Source organism: Octopus sinensis, linkage group LG23 (assembly GCF_006345805.1).
Source record: "Octopus sinensis linkage group LG23, ASM634580v1, whole genome shotgun sequence".
Taxonomy (NCBI): domain Eukaryota; kingdom Metazoa; phylum Mollusca; class Cephalopoda; order Octopoda; family Octopodidae; genus Octopus; species Octopus sinensis.
The window spans coordinates 11958257-11975446 of NC_043019.1; the positions used below are offsets into that span (position 1 = coordinate 11958257).

At 39.2% G+C, this 17190-nt stretch overlaps 1 protein-coding gene across 2 annotated transcripts; it reads left to right on the plus strand.

The window, feature by feature from the left end:
• The first annotated feature begins 5940 nt into the window (after positions 1–5940).
• LOC115223537 (cancer-related nucleoside-triphosphatase homolog) lies at positions 5941–14939 on the plus strand. Of its 2 annotated transcripts, XR_005003543.1 has the most exons (2): positions 5941–7390; positions 14928–14939. XR_005003543.1 is itself a non-coding variant. In XM_029794170.2 (1 exon), exon 1 carries the CDS (start codon positions 6025–6027, stop codon positions 6616–6618), a length of 594 nt encoding a protein of 197 aa, XP_029650030.1. In that variant the 5' UTR covers positions 5941–6024; the 3' UTR covers positions 6619–7474. The 2 variants fall into 2 exon arrangements, 1 of the variants encoding a protein (XP_029650030.1); XM_029794170.2 differs by lacking the exon at positions 14928–14939 and having other exon boundaries at positions 5941–7474.
• The last annotated feature ends 2251 nt before the right edge of the window (positions 14940–17190 follow it).

A 17190-nucleotide genomic window follows, 5' to 3' on the forward strand; every position in this document is an offset into this window, starting at 1 on the left:
TACTGAAAAAAAGATGCGAGAAAAAATAAATAAATAAGTAAAATTTACACCATCACCCTCTCTCTCTCTCTCTCTCTCTCTCTATCTGTCACACACATTATCTCTCTCTCTCTCTCTCTATCTTACACACACAGCAACAACCTCCTCTCTCTCTCTCCCTCTCTGCACACACCTGCGAGTTAAAACGATCTAAATACGATTATAAAAAGACAAGAAAAAAAAACAACAACAGAATAAGCTCTTCACACGCAAACTGTATTTATTTCACTCCAGACGTTCTGATTACATCTAATGGATTCTGACTTCTATATACTAAGTTGTCTAAACATTTTCGTGGTTTATACCAAACAGTAAAGAACAAAACTGCCAGCCGTCACTGACGATTGAGTATAGCTTAGAAACATGTACTTAGTTTTCGTTGGTTGTGTCTAGGTGCTTATGTTGACGCAAGCAGACACAATCAACCTCTCGGCTCTCTTTACTCTTGACCGAGCGGAAAAAGACAGGACGTAACGGATAGAGGAAAACACAGCTGCATCAGCAAATAGCTGACATTGACATCCAGATGAGTTGTGTGGAAAAATGTGCGTTGTTCAAGGTCACGGCAAGCCGACCGGTTCGCGTATTGAATCCGCGAATGACAGCATCTCACCGCATATCATACGTATGGTATGACCTTACGAACGACAGTATCTCACCACGTAATATACGAGTATTATAAATGATTTCATATCTACCAGAAATTAAGCCGATTGTCTACCAGTCACACGTAAATAAGTACCGCGCTTAAAATACAATATTTATAATGATATTGGATCTTTTCCTTTCGAAGGCCAGATTTCAACACAATTTCTAGTTAACTAAACACTTTAAAACTTCGTATACTGGTAGAATGTGTCAAAATAAAACATTTTTTTCTCTTGGATTTCTTGATAAAATTGTAATTCGTTTGTTTAACGTAGTTTAATTTTTCGAATTTTAACCAATCAATTGCCTCTAATTGAGCTAAAATCATTTGCTGCGTCTAAAACTGAGACAACATTCTGTCACTAACCCTAACCCTAACCCTAACCCTAAATTTTAGCCTTTCGTATTTTTTTTTTCTTAATTGTTAAATTAATTTAAGGATAAAAGGAAAAGATCCATGATATTTTATAACACATTTACGAATTCTAATTTATAACAAAAGAGAGAAAGAGAGAGAGAGAAAGGGAGGAGAGACCGTACTTTGCATCTCTAGTATATCTAACATCTTAAGATAATGTATAGACTGTAGTAGTGGGGTAGGCTTAAAGGCTGTGTGGAGGTAGTACCTTTCCCTGTGTGATGTGCAATATATAGCTCCTCCTTAAATATAGACCGCACACTCTAAGGCAATCAGTCATACTCAGGGAAACCTGTAACTCTGATTTAGTAGCAAGACCGCCTGGCTTCACGACGACAGCCTATTCTCACTGGACTGGGCGGATCTAGGAGCGGAGTGATATGTCGAAAAAGGAAAACGAAACCCAAGTCCCCAACGGCAGAACAAAAGAATGAAGACTTGTCTAATCGGCTGAACTGGTTGAAGAGACCAATGCCAGACGGACTGGCTACGAAGACCAGCTCAAGCAATACAAGTCTACAGTACCTGGGTCACTTCCTGACAAGTCGGTATCTACCCTAATTAAAACCACGCCACCGGCCGTAGTGAAATTTTTTAGGAGATCGAAAGCGACTTGAAGAGGTGTGTATGTTTAGAATGGAGGGGCAATGGCCCAGTGGTTAGGGCAGCGGACTCGCGGTTTCGATTCCCAGACCGGGCGTTGTGAGTGTTTATTGAGCGAAAACACCTAAAAGTTCCACGAGGCTCCGGCAGGGATGGTGGTGATCCCTGCTGTACTCTTTCACCACAACTTTCTCTCACTCTTACTTCCTGTTTCTGTTGTACCTGTATTTCAAAGGGCCGGCCTTGTCACTCTCTGTGTCACACTGAATATTTCCGAGAACTACGTTAAGGGTACACGTGTCTGTGGAGTGCTCAGCCACTTACACGTTAATTTCACGAGCAGGCTGTTCCGTTGATCGGATCAACCGGAACACTCATCGTCGTAACCGACGGAGTGCTTCCATCCATGTTTAGAGTAAATCGAACTTTTAGGAATGACCACGAACGTCGTCGAAAAACTCTATTAGATATAAAATTAGTTCACTTGGTATAAAATTCGAGAGTAAGACAGAAACGCTCAACGAACCAATCAGAACACAATTTCTGTATGACCCAGCTTTTCTGCTAAACTTCCCTGTAACAGGCCAACAGATTTGGAGACACTTTGTCAGCACGTTAAGCATACAATGGCTTAAATTTCAAATCTCAAGTGATATTTGCTCCCGTCAACAATGTGAAACGATCTTTTGTACTTTATAATCTGATACCCTTTTTCCTTCTTTGAAATAAATAATTTTCAGTGGATAACCTCTTCAAAAATAACCCACAATCATTTACACCAAACATTAAATTTATTGAATATTTACCGCTTTGTGTTGCGCCCTTCAGTTATATTGGATATTTTGATGTAGTCTTCATTGTTGATAACCTTGTTAATTAAATGTTATAACAATTAAATCCTTCTTAAACTTTTCGAACTATCCACGGGGAGCAGCAAATATTTGAGTGATTACCTCAGTTTCTTGTTTCAACTGTTTAACCCTTTAGCATTTAAACTGACCATATCTGGCTCTAATAGTCCAATTTCTTTATTGCCCACCGGGGGCCAAACAGAGAAATGGACAGAACAACTGATGGAATCAGTGAAGCGATATGATTTTACATATAATGTGACTTTAAAAATTTAGATACAATATATAAAAATCGAATGGAATTAACAATACAAAAACAATACAAATGAAGCGATGATCAGGCCACACTCCGACCCCACAAGCCCCGATCTACCGCTGGTACCTTTTTTTTTTTCTCTGGCTCTAATATTCCACATGTTTTAAGTTCAGACCAGCTGGATCCGGCCTTTCACACCTACCCTGCATTATCATTCTAAAAATAAACATTCGCGACGTCGTAATCTCGAAGCTACAAGACAATGCACGATTAATTCAAAACAATGAGAAAAAAAAAAAAGCATGACATTTGACAGAGTAGCCTGAATGCTGAAGGGGTTAAATAAAAATTGACCCTGGATAATGGCATGGGAAAGCGGCAAGTGACGCCCTATAATATCATCCACCTAAACGTTTAACAATTCGACAGTTTCTCTATATTTTCCATGATTTTTCTGTGTCCGTCTTTGTTTTAAAAACGTTATGCATATTTCAATTTTATATGACAAATTTTGTCACATTGATTCATTTTGATTTTTAAAGTCGGCAGTGTTAAGTCATGAAGCAATTACAACTATTTATAAATCATTAAAAACGACAACTAATTCCTTTGAATTTATGACATGCAGACATTAAAAAGACTTTTAGGCAATCTTTCTCTAGTAGACCTTTCCGTCGATTTCCGTAAAAAAATTTTTTTTTTTACATATGGGCTTGCGGGAACTTTTGAAGTAATGAGAGCGAAAGAGACTAAGAGAAAGCGATTGTATGACGAGGGAAGTTCTTTTGAAGTTACCGTCCAGGGGAAGCATTGATGTACATATGTGTGTGTATGTGTTTGATGGGGTGTGGGAGACAGACACTATGTTGTGTAAGTGAAGTGCTTCTGTTAGGGTGTGTGAAGAGACAGAGTAATGTGTGAAAGAAAGAGATAACTGAAATTTTTTACTCGGTGTATGTGTATATGTATGTATATTACTTCAAAAGTTCCCGCAAGCCCATATGTAAAAAAAAAAAAAAAATTACGGAAATCGACGGAAAGGTCTACTAGAGACGAAAGATCGCCGACTTTTAAAAAGACTTCAATTATTTATACTCTTAAAACAAATACTCGCGCGGACATTTTCGTTTCTCTTTCTACTTCAATAATCTTTAGTGTAGTATCTAATTGGAATCTTTTCACTTTGACCGGCAGATTTTAAAAATAATTTCCACGTTAACTAAACACTTTTAAACTTCGTATACTGGTAGAATGTGTTTATAAAACATCTTTTTCTCTTGGCTTAAGATCCTCTAATTGTGTTACTTTATATTTACGTGACATGGGATAACAACGACAATAAATGAATTTCACTTGTCATTCAGTCACGATCAGCCGTCAGGTAAAACACGACTAGGCTCATTTTTTTTGACATAATAGATATATCTGGTTATTCTGCCCAAAGTATTGAGTTTTTACACTATGTATAGTGTGTACATGGTACGATTCGTACATATACATACATATATATAGGCGCAGGAGTGGCTGTGTGGTAAGTAGCTTGCTAACCAACCACATGGTTGCGGGTTCAGTCCCACTGCGTGGCACCTTGGGCAAGTGTCTTCTGCTATAGCCTCGGGCTGACCAATGCCTTGTGAGTGGATTTGGTAGACGGAAACTGAAAGAAGCCTGTCGTATATATGTATATATATATATATATATATGTATGTGTGTGTGTGTATGTGTGTGTGTTTGTCCCCCTAGCATTGCTTGACAACCGATGCTGGTGTGTTTACGTCCCCGTAACTTAGCGGTTCGGCAAAAGAGACCGATAGAATAAGTACTGGGCTTACAAAGAATAAGTCCCGGGGTCGATTTGCTCGACTAAAGGCGGTGCTCCAGCATGGCCGCAGTCAAATGACTGAAACAAGTAAAAGAGAAAGAGTATATATCTTATACACACACACACACATAGAGGCGTGGCTGTTTGGTTTGCTTCCTAACCATACGGTTCTGAGTTCAGTCCCACAGCACGACACTTTGGGCAAGCGTCTTCTTCTACAGCCGCGGGCCCACCAAAGCATGGTGAGCGGATTTGGTAGACGGAAACTGAAAGAAGCTCGTCATAGAATATACATACTTCAGGAAAGGTAAAATCTGTATAAATGCTTAACTTGTATAAATACCTTTATAAATATAAATACAGTGCGATACACTGAATGAATTGCAGCAACACTTAATTAAAACATTTATATAGATTTTTCCTTGTGTGAAGTGTGTATACATTTCTTTTTTTGGTGGACTTTGTGTCTGTGTGTGCGTGCTACCATAGCCTGACAACCGTAGCTTATGCCCTGTAACTTAGCGGCTCAATAAACGAAATCAATTGAATGAGTATCATGCTTAAAAATAAAAACGAGACTGAGATCGATTCGTTCGACCAAAATCCTTCGAGTCTGTGCCCCAGCATGGCTGCAGCCCAATGAGTGAAACAAGTGGAAGATATTGGGAGTGGGGCAAAATTAGTAATCGGGGTAAAATGAGTAATCTCTAGTTTTTCGTTTATTTTTAATCCAGTTTCATTTAATTTCATACCATGTACTATTTTCCCCTGAACCTCTTTCATTTGACCGAGATATTTGTCTATTTATTTATTTATTCGCATTCCTGACCTTTCTGATGTCTAAAGAGAGATACTGATGTTGTATAAGTCTGTTTTCTGGAGAATTGAAGCAGCAAATTTACCAGATCTTGGCTTACTCATTTTGCCCCAGATAAATTTGACTTTTATATGCTCAAAGAGAACGGCGGAATAGTGATCACGTTATATTATAATATTTTTAATGCATTTAAGGAAGGCTATTTGCTTAGCTGATATAGTTTTTGTAAGGTGGTGAGCATTTAAAAAAAAAAACTTCTCAAAGTCAAAAATTCAGCAAAAACTCCTCACCCCATCTCAGGTCAAGTCTATATGCCTGTGTATGTGTGTGATAGAGAGAGAGGGAGAGCGAGAGATGCGTGGGTGTATGTGGTTGTCAACGTTCCGCCAAACTGAATTGCAACAAAAGCTATATAATATGTATATAATGTATAAAATTAAAATAAAAAATTTCCTTGACGTCATCTAAAACGTAGCAAATCCGTTTAGTACGACAAATGAGAGTTACGTCCCTTGCCTATCGATTGGTGATCCTCCCATCCTTGAGGAATTTCTCAAGACCTTTTGAAGCATGGCGGAGTGTGAGGCAGTCGAGTCTGAGATCAGACACGTTCTAATCACTGGTGCACGAGGTGTGGGCAAGACAACCGTATTACAGAAAGCCTGCGAGGAATTGGAGAAACAGGGTTTTGCACTTCATGGATTTTACAGGGAAAAAGTTCGACATTTTGGTCGAGGAAAAGGCTATGATGTGGTCAGCCTGAACAAAGAAAGGGCAAAGCTGTCGCGAGTGGACGACGAAGGAGGTTTCCTCAACCGTCATGATCCGAACCGAAGTGGTCGCTATCTCGTGCAAGTGGAAGAGTTCGAAGAATTCGTTTTGCCTCTGTTGCATGCTAGCAATACCGGAATAACTGTTATAGACGAAATCGGAAAATTAGAAGCCTACAGCCGAGGATTCCACCAAGCCGTGCTCAGTCGGTTGGACGATCCACGCTCGAAAGTTTTCGCCACGATTCCGGCGAGAAAAGGACGACCCATTCCTTTGGTGGAACAAGTACGGAACCGAACGGATGTAAAGATTTTTACAGTAACCAAAGAGAATCGCCACGGCATTCTGTCGAACGTTCTAAGTGTAATGAAAAAAATTGCTTCTGAAAATTAATTTTCGTGAAAGAATTCTCCATTTACACTGAAGTTGTATAATATATGTAAGTATATATTGCTTGGACGGATCATGGTCGAGACAGCCAAAAAAAAAAAGAATCAACAACACTCCCTTTCGTCTCAACTTCAAAATCTCTCGTTATATCTAGACGAATTGTTACCCTCTTCTCTCTATACTTCTTACAGCCTTTTTCATCTCATTTTTTCCTCGCTTCCCAACCATCTTTCTTTGACATTGCATCTATGTGTCTGTCTCTCTTTCTTTCTTTCACACACCCATTTTCTATTATCCCAAACGAGAGGTACCCGCATTGTTATTGACTACACGGAACACTAACTGCAAAACAAATGTCAATTGTACAGTGTTATTACTGTTTTATTATCAGAAAGATTGTTGCTGGCACGAATCGGTAAAACACCAAACAAAATACTTTTTGGAATTGAACTTTTTTGTGTTCTGAATCCAAACTATGTTGGAGATCGATAGTATCGATCTCAGTAGTATATTGATATCAATGTAATTAATTGCTAACGCACTGGCGTACATTCGTGGCGCCGTCACTGCTAATGCTCCTGACTACCAAATTTAGGACCCGGTTTCAATTTCTCTCTACAGATCAATATTTGTATATTTTGCTCTCAAGATTTTTATGGCTTGAACGAATCAGAATTGCTCAGCAGAACTTTTTAACATTCCCCCATGTCAACTATAATAAAAGCCAGAGCACAGACATATCCACTTACGATCCAACATACAGGTTTTTTTTTATGTTCTTGTACACACACAAACTGGATAAAAGACCATTACAAAAACCGGAAATCATTGAAAAAGAAAAAGCTCGAAATTCCTGGAAGTATACAACAGTATTAAGGAAGCTTTCTAATGTATTTATTTATATATTTTTTTTGTACACCCATTTGCTTTTATTACTTTATGAATACATATCTATGCGTTTGGCACCAATAAGAAAATGTGTGTATATATATCAGCCTCAACCATCACATTTGTTGCACAGCATATGTGAAATTAAAATGAACTCTTTAATTTTGACATTTACATGACGTATGTGAGTCTGGCTGTGTGCATATGTGTTACGTATATATATGACGCTTTACTGGACTGGAAATTATTATTATAAAGTGCTATATTTTTGTAAATATTTAATTCTTTCAACTTCTATGTATCGACTGTTCTTTAAAAACACCCACGATCTAATCTAAATAATGTGTGTGTGTGTGGATGTTTAAACAACCTCGTTGGTTATTGTGAGTTATATGAATAGTTTTGGGTTAGCTGTCTTTAAATTTCTTTTTATTTGTGTGTGTGTGTGTGTCGCCAGCTATGCTACATCGACAATCACAACAACAGTGTAGCGTACCAATCCCTGTCTAATATCGAGGCGTGCTGCGTAGGTGGGTTGTATATTTAGTAACATATTTGCCTGTCAGCAGCTAAACGACATTCAAGAGGACGACGACTGCAGGTTGGGAATGGCGGGGAAGAGACGGGCAAATCTTTGTCAATGTGTTTAAATGGCACAGCGATCCAAAATGTTAAGCAATGATGAAAAAGGTGAAGGTTTCAACGACGAGTGCGGTTGACAACCAGCTGATTAGTGACACCATAGTTTGCCTCTTTTTTTCTTTTCTTTTCTTTCTTTTTTTTTTTACTCCTACACTTACAGGATTGCGGCCATGCTTGAAGCACTTGCCTTAAAGTATTTAGGCAATCAAATCGCCACCTTCCCACCGTGCTTTTTGGTACTTATTTTATCTGGTAATTTTATCGCTGTATATTTATCGAACTGCTTGGTTACGGGGACGCAAACCGACACCGGTTGTCTGGCAGCACGAAACACAAAAACGTGCACATGTACATAACACATACACACACACGACGAGCACTCACACAGTTTCCGGTTTATCAAATGCACTCACAAAACATTGGTCACTTCTAAAACATTTTACGAATAGTGTGTGTTGGGGTGGGGGTGGGGACTAAGTATTTTAGCAATTACTGGTTTTCTCATTGTAAACTCCAATTTATGATATATTCTGATGTTTTCACATCATCCTCATCATTTATCGTCCGTTTTCCATGTTGGCATGGGTTGGACAGTTTTGGCAGGATCTGAGGAGCCACAGGGCTGCATCGGGCTCCAATATCAGTTTCGGTCTGGTTTCTCTGGCTGAATGCCCTACCCAATGCCAACCACTTTACAGGGTGGACAATGTGTTCTTTACATGGCACTAGCAGAGACACAAGGCATTGGTTTGCCTGGGAAGTAGAAGACACTTAACCAAGGTGTCATGCAGTGGGACTGAACCCAAAACTGTGTGGTTAGGAAACGACTTTCTTAACTGTACAGCCACGCTGGTATGGACCAGGCAGTTTGAATCTAATGCTTACCAGGACTGCATTGAGCACCAGTGTCTGCTTTGGCGTGGTTTCTATGGCCAGATGCCCTTCCTGATGCCACCCACTTTACAGAGTGTAAGTGGGTGCTTTCTTTTATGTCACTGGCACTAGTGAGGTCACCAAGTAACTCACAAGGCTAAGATCCTCTTTAATTGAACAGAGTTACAGTTGAGAGGGAGGTGGCTTTATGTCGGGTATTGAAGCTTAAAGTATGATAGAGGGATAAGTGCAGGTACTTTGCTATATAGGAGATAACACGGCTAGCCTGAGATTAGCTGGAAGGAAGGAAAAGGTGGTGGTGATGATGTGCTGGTACTCTCAAGATTCAGGAAAGTGAGTCTAAGGGAGAATACAGACATGGGGTCAGGGAAGGGGGTGTAATTTCATAAGAGTGTGACAGGGTTAGAGATGGGGCTAGAAGTAAATGCAGTGAGTGATGAACAAGGGTGAAGGTGTGGATGATGGTAGCTAACAAAGCAATCTCCTTTTGATATAGATCTGTGGGGAACAAGTTCAGTGGCATAGCATCATCAGTTTAGAATGTCCTTTTCTTTGACCCTTTAGTATTTAAACCAGCCATATCTGGCCAAAATATTCTGTTTTATGTTGAAACTGGCCAGATCCAGTCTCTCACACTTGCCCTATAATGCCATGCTAAAAGTAAATAATCACGTTATCAAAATCTCAAAGTTGCATAATACATAATTGATTAAAGAATGTGGATATATATATAGGCACAAGAGTGGCTGTGTGGTAAGAAGCTTGCTTCCCAACCACATGGTTGTGAGTTCAGTCCCACTGCGGGGCACGTTAGGCAAGTGTCTTCTACTATAGCCTTGGGCCAACCAAAGCCTTGTGAGTGGATTTGGTAGACGGAAACTGAAAGAAGCACGTGGTATATGTGTTTGTCACCCCACCATCACTTGACGACCGGTGTTGGTGTGTTTATGTCCCCATAACTTAGCAGTTCAGCAAAAGAAACCGATAGAATAAGTACTAGGCTTACAAAGAATAAGTCCTGGGGCCGATTTGTTCAACTAAAGGTGGTGCTCCAGCATGGCTGCAGTCAAAAGAATAAAAGAATATATATATAAGCACTACATTTGACAGAGTAATCTGAATGCTAAAGAGTTAACCATAACATACCTTTGACAACAGCAAACACACACGCATATAAAGGGATTTCTCTATATGGTATCCATATTGGCCCACTCCTCCTTAAAGATAGCATACCTTTCACTTCAACACACACACACATATATATAATATATATATATATACTATTGTATCTGGAGAGAGTCATTTTCTTTTTGTGCCTTATTATGTAACACACTCACCGGTAAAATTTCCACGTTTTTCTTATTTTTATTTTCCTAAAATTTTCATTGCATCTTGCAACCTTTTCAATAAAGAATCTTGCAAACCAAATCCCAAAACGAAATATATATATATATATAGTGGTTGCCCTATATTGTAGGCAAATCGGCCAACCCCTTTGTTTTAAGTGTAACATATCTTAGCAAACACACACATATAAGATGGCCCCCCTGCGAGGCCTCTGCACTCCACAATGCTTTATGCTTTGCCACTGAACAGCTTCACAATGATATGTCTCGGTCAAATTTTCTATTCTTCCTTGAATAATTTTACCTACAAAACCGAAACAAATCCTTAACTATTTTGTGACTTTTATATTTCTATTTCTATTTTTTTATATTCTTACAAAAGTATTGAACTGTTGAGAACACACAACCGTGAATTCAAACCTTGCAACGACCATAGTATCCTCCCACTTATTCCACTAGGTTTCTTATTCTTCAGTGCCCTCCCACTAGCACCACATCCCAGCCAGGGTTTCTTACTCTACTTGTCTCAGTCAAAGTTTATGTGTCTGTCTGTTTAATGTTCATATCTTTTCAATGTTGATGGCAGGGAGGTAAATACCTCAATGTATTCATTTGGTACAGCAGATAATATTATTTATTTGTTGGGTACAATGTAGAGTAGGTACAGTCAATCAAATTAACCCTAATTCTTTACTGATCCTTTTTTTTCTATCAACCTTGGAGAGACGAAATAGCAAAGTTGGCTCTGACTGGTTTGGTTTTTGGGGGTTTTTTTTTAATGTTACCCACACCCCAACCATGTGATCTGAACTAACCAATCCTTCTGCAAAAGAACATTAATATTCTTCTGGAATTCCCTCTGTGTCCTTGATTTTCCTGCCATTGTCGATTTGCTATAATTCAGTAGGAACTTTAACCAAGTTGATTTCACTTGCCCCGGAGGGACACAGCTTCTCCCTCCGAACTAGTTGTAGTAATAATGATGATAATTTTTTTTATTATAGGTACAAAGCCTTAAATTTTGGGAGGGGTGTGGCAGTTACCCCAGAAGGATGAAAGACAAAGTTGACCTTTGTGGCATTTGAACCCAGAACGTAAAGTCAGAAGAAACTCCACTAAGCATTTTGCCAGGCACAATAATGATAATAATTTTATTTCTTTATTGCCCACAGGGGACAAACAAAGGGATTAAGTCGATTACATTACCCCAGTGCATAACTGGTATTTATTTAATTGACTCCGAAAGGATGAAAGGCAGAGTCGACCTTGGCGGAATTTGAACTCAGAATGTAATGGCAGATGAAATACTGCCTGGCGTGCTAATGATTCTGCCAGCTTGCCACCCTTAATAATAATAATAATAATAATAATAATAATAACAATCCTTTCTACTAAAGGCACAAGGCCTGAAATTTTGAGGGAAAGGGCTAAGCATTTTGTCCAGCATGCTAACATTTTTGCTGGCTTGCTACCTTAATAATAACAATTTTAACTTTGGCACAGGGCCAGCAATTTTAAGAGGAGGAGTTTTGTAGATTACATCATCCCGTCTCCCCCTGTATATGACTGGTACTTTATTTTATTGACACTTAAAGGATGGAAGGCAAAATTGACCTCAGTGGTATTTGAACTTGGTATGTAAAGTCCCGATACAAATACTGCAAACCCTTTAAAGATTCTGCCAGCCCTCAATAGCAATAGTTATTATATTATATTAATAATAACTCTGCTTGCGAAGACCTGTTCAGGCAAGTGAAATCGAAATTGAAATCAAATTCGATGACTGGCATCCGTGCTAATGGAGCGCTAAGAGCACCATCCAAACGTGATTGTTGCCAGAGCAGTTAACTGACTTTCGTGCTGGTGGCACGTAAAAAGCACCATTCGAGCGTGATCATTACCAGTGTCATCTTACTGGCACATGAACAAAACAATCGAGCGAGGTCATTGCCAGTGCTTCTGAACTGGCTCCTTTGCAGGTGGCATGTAAAAAACACCATTTGAGCGTAGCCATTACTAGTACCACCTGACTGGCCCTCGTGCCGGTGGCATGTAAAAGCACCCACTACACTCTCGGAGTGGTTGGTGTTAGGAAGGGCATCCAACTGTAGAAACTCTGCCAGATCAGATTGGAGCCTGGTGCAGCCATCTGGTTCGCCAGACCTCAGTCAAATCGTCCAACCCATGCTAGCATGGAAAGCGAACATTAAACGATGATTGTGATGATGATAATGATGATGATGTCTAATACCATAAGGCATTTAGTTTGATGCTCAACTGTTTCAAAAACAACACTCGTGATTTTTAAACTCAGAAGCTGTGATATTCATGCTTTTCCCAGGATTTTTATGATTGACTGACTCTAGACTACTGTTATACAAATACTTCCTCTAGTGATTCTCCGGTGAAATAAATGGACCCCAGCAATATTGTAAAAGAGAATTACATGTCAGAAGAAATTATGAAATGTCAGACTGTCATTTAGGGGTGAAGTGCCCTTAACCCTTTAACATTTAAACTAGCCATATCTGGCCTAAATATTCTACTTGTTTTATGTTCCAACTGTCAGAACCTGGCCTGTTGCACCCACTCTACAATGTCATTCTAAAAATATACAATCACTTAATTGCAATATCGGAGTTACAAGGTAATGCATGAGCAACTCATATCAATGTGAATAAATAGACATTACGTTTGACAGCAATCTGAATGTTAAAGGTTTAATCTTCCTTTTTTTTTTTTTTTTTTCTTCAATTAATTGTATCTCTAACCCAATTTTGTAACTGCTACATTCTTGTCACCTGACACAGAAATGTCACAGTATTTTTCAGCATACAAGTTACTATAGTAACGAGTTTAAATATTCAAGCATCGTCTTTCCAAATCCTGCTGTATTTCACATGGAATTTTTGCTCTTCCAAAGGAAATTATTTTTTTTTGTATATTCTGATCAACCCTTTTTTTTTTTGGCTGTAAAAATTTGACTTTTATACTGGAAAATACAGAAAACAAAATTGTGACTAATCATGAATTGAACTTTGATTAAGCTCCTTCCACTATCACCACTCACTCTTCCCACCACCCAGATTCATGTCCAGAAACCAATCTTAAACTGTGCACTCCACATATCATATTGCACACATGGAAACCAAAATACATGAAAAAAAAGAAAGAAAGAAAACACACCTCAACCTGTGGGAGGGACACTACAGAATAGCATTCTACTTAATCCTGCATAATCCCTGAATCTACATGGCTAACAAATCCCAAACATCTAATCATCTCCAACCCACCACAACTGCTATTACTGCTACTTCTACAACTACTACGTGTTGTTTCTATATATGTACAACCACCTAAACTGCTCTGTAGAATAACCACTACACAAAACCACAGAACACACCTACACAAGTCAATGTACACCCCTACACAAGTCCATGGTATATCCATAACAAAACCATAGTAGACCCCCTACACAAATCCATAGTGCATCCCTTACAAAACCATAGTAGACCCCCTACACAAATCCATAGTGCATCCCTTACAAAACCATAGTAGACCCCCTACACAAATCCATAGTGCATCCTTAACAAAACCATAGTAGACCCCTACACAAATCCATCGTGCATCCCTAACAAAACCATAGTAGACCCTCACACATAGCCATAGTACATCCCTAACAAAACCATAATAGACCCCTACACAAATCCTTAGTACATCCCTAACAAAACCATAGTAGACCCCCCCTACACAAATTTCCATGCGTCTCTACACAAGGTAAAGTTCATCACTAAGCCTCTTTGCTCTAATCAATGTTATACCTCAATATTCTGTTTTCTCATTTTGTAAATTTGTTTACTTAAATTACTACGGCAACAAAGACTTAATTCAAAAATCTACATCGACAAACCAAAATACACTTTGCTTTATGTGCCTTATACTCAACACATGGTGGTGCTGTTGGGAACAGGGAATGTCAAAACCCATGCGCTGTTGAAGAAATGAATCTCTATTTTTATGATAATCTTGGTAAAGTAATATCTAAGCCGTTTCGCTAACGAACACGCTCCCTGCCCCCTTTCAACAGAGGTGGTCTACAATTTTTAAGTACAATACCTAATGTATATTTTTTTATATTTCTCGCAGAGTTTTGTTTTAATAAACTTCAAACAAAGAAATAAAGATTACATATTTTCTATTAAAAAAATAAAATAAAGGAGTTGGAGTTGTCATTCATATCTGATTAACAATGAATATATATGTGTGTGTGTGTGTGTGTGTTATTAGTGGGGGCACAATGGCCCAGTGGTTAGGGCAGCGGACTTGCGGTTTTGATTCCCAGACTGGGCATTATGTGTGTTTATTGAGCGAAAACACCTAAAAAGCTCCACGAGGCTCCGGCAGGGGATGGTGGTGACCCCTGTTGTACTATTTCGCCCCAACTTTCTTCCAGCTGGGGGGAACACATACGCCATAGAAACCAGGAAATTGGGCCCATGAGCCTGGCTAGGCTTGATAAGGGCGAAAAGAGAAAAGAAAAAGTACGTTATTGAGTAATTACATGTTAGTGTGTAATTATTTGTTGGATGAATGAAAAAACAAATGTTTGCTCCAACCAAAGCTTTGTAAGTGAATTTAGCTGGCAGAAACTGAAAGAAGCCCACCATATATAAATCTTTATATATAAAAGTGAGGTTGTGCGCTGTCTGTCTCCTACGATTTAGATTCCTAACTACTCCCACATTTTGTGGTGCAGTTTAACCAAAACCGGGTATCTTATAGTCGTGATTCATATCGAACCCTTCTGGGTATTAGTGCGCGTCTACGATGAGTCTACGATTTAAAAAAAATTTACCATCAGTTTTTCCCATTTTTAATGCATTTTTGGCATATATAAGGAAAGTAACTCTCTAAAAATTTATTATTAAATCTCAGGACGTAAAAAGCTACAGTGACCCCCCCCCCCCTTTGTGGTTAGCCATATTGAGATGGCTATTATACTTTACATCTCTAAAAATGCTTATATAGTAATTTCCCTTACAAACCCGAGCAACGCCGGGCGATACTGCTAGTTATATATAATGCATAAACAGACCATGAAAAATTGCTTTAAGATACACGAGATATTTTATAAATATGCCTATTCAAGTGTCATTACAGGATGAAGCTATTAGTCGCTCGTTTGGTTGTGTATTTAATTTGATACACACACGCACATCGGGCAACATGATATAACTGTCTGACAAATGGTAATGTGAAACTTTTGAGTAACAGTTTGTGAAATTTTTTCTCAGCTTTAATAAAAGCAAAAATTACTCAACCGTTGTACCTTTGGTATTTTTCCCCCACTTTGTTTTGCATTCATATGCTTACTTGTGTGTGTCAGTGTGTAGCCTTGTCTTGATATGTAATACTTGAAAAATTGAAAATACAAGCAATGTCGTTCATTTGAAATATTCTGCAAGAACACATCTGGCCATGGGGAAAATATTACATTGCTTGCAAATGTGAGAGTTGGCAACAGGAAGTGCATCAAGCCATAAAAAAAGCAGCCAGGAAGACACTCTATCTGATCCATGCAAGCATTGAAAAGTGGATATTAGCTGACATGATGCATAGGTGTAGGCGTAGCTGTATGGTAAGGTGGCGAGCTGGCAGAAACATTAGCGCACCGGGAGAAATGCTTTGTGGTATTTCGTCTGCCGCTACATTCTGAGTTCAAATTCCGCCGAGGTCGACTTTGCCTTTCATCCTTTCGGGATCGATTAAATAAGTACCAGTTATGCACTGGGGTCGATATAATCAACTTAATCCGTTTGTCCCTTCTGTGTTTAGCCCCTTGTGGGTAGTAAAGAAATAGGTATTTCGTCTGCCACTACGTTCTGAGTTCAAATTCCGCCGAGGTCGACTTTGCCTTTCATCTTTTCGGGGTCGATTAAATAAGTACCAGTTACGCACTGGGGTCGATATAATCGACTTAATCCGTTTGTCCCCTCTGTGTTTAGCCCCTTGTGGGTAGTAAAGAAACAGGTATTTCGTCTGTCTTTATGTTCTGAGTTCAAATTCCACTGAGGTCGACTTTGCCTTTCATCCTTTCTGGGGCAAAGTAGTGCACAATGTGAGGCCTCAACACTTGGTCGATGTAGCAAGCAGTGATTATTCCATTGCCCCAGCCTTGGTTGATGTTTTGGAAGACCACTGGTCCAAGTTTCTGGTTGAGTGAAATCTCACCCCATATCATGATGTTCTGTCCTCCTCATGAGTCTCTCTCCACCACAAAGCCATTGGCATGACATTCATACCTTCTTCTCCAAACCCTAGCTCTGCCATCTGCCACAGAAATGCAATATCGACTTACTCTTTTACTTGTTTCAGTCATTTGACCGCGGCCATGCTGGAGCACCACCTTTAGTCGAGCAACTCGACCCCGGGACTTATTCTTTTTGTAAGCCCAGTACTTATTCTATCGGTCTCTTTTTGCCGAACCGCTAAGTGATGGGGACGTAAACACACCAGCATCGGTTGTCAAGCAATGCTAGGGGAACAAGCACAGACATATATATATATATACGACAGGCTTCTTTCAGTTTCCGACTACCAAATCCACTCACAAGGCATTGGTCGGCCCGGGGCTATAGCAGAAGACACTTGCCCAAGATGCCACGCAGTGGGACTGAACCCAGAACCATGTGGTTGGTTAGCAAGCTACTTACCACACAGCCACTCGCATCAAAGAAGACGACATATACCTATTAATTTTGAAAATCAATGTATAATTGAAAACAACTTAAATTGAAACGGCTTA

What these genes read in the sequence shown, in the direction of transcription:
- LOC115223537 (XM_029794170.2), top strand. Translation starts at nt 6,025, where the DNA reads ATGGCGGAGTGTGAGGCAGTCGAGTCTGAGATCAGACACGTTCTAATC.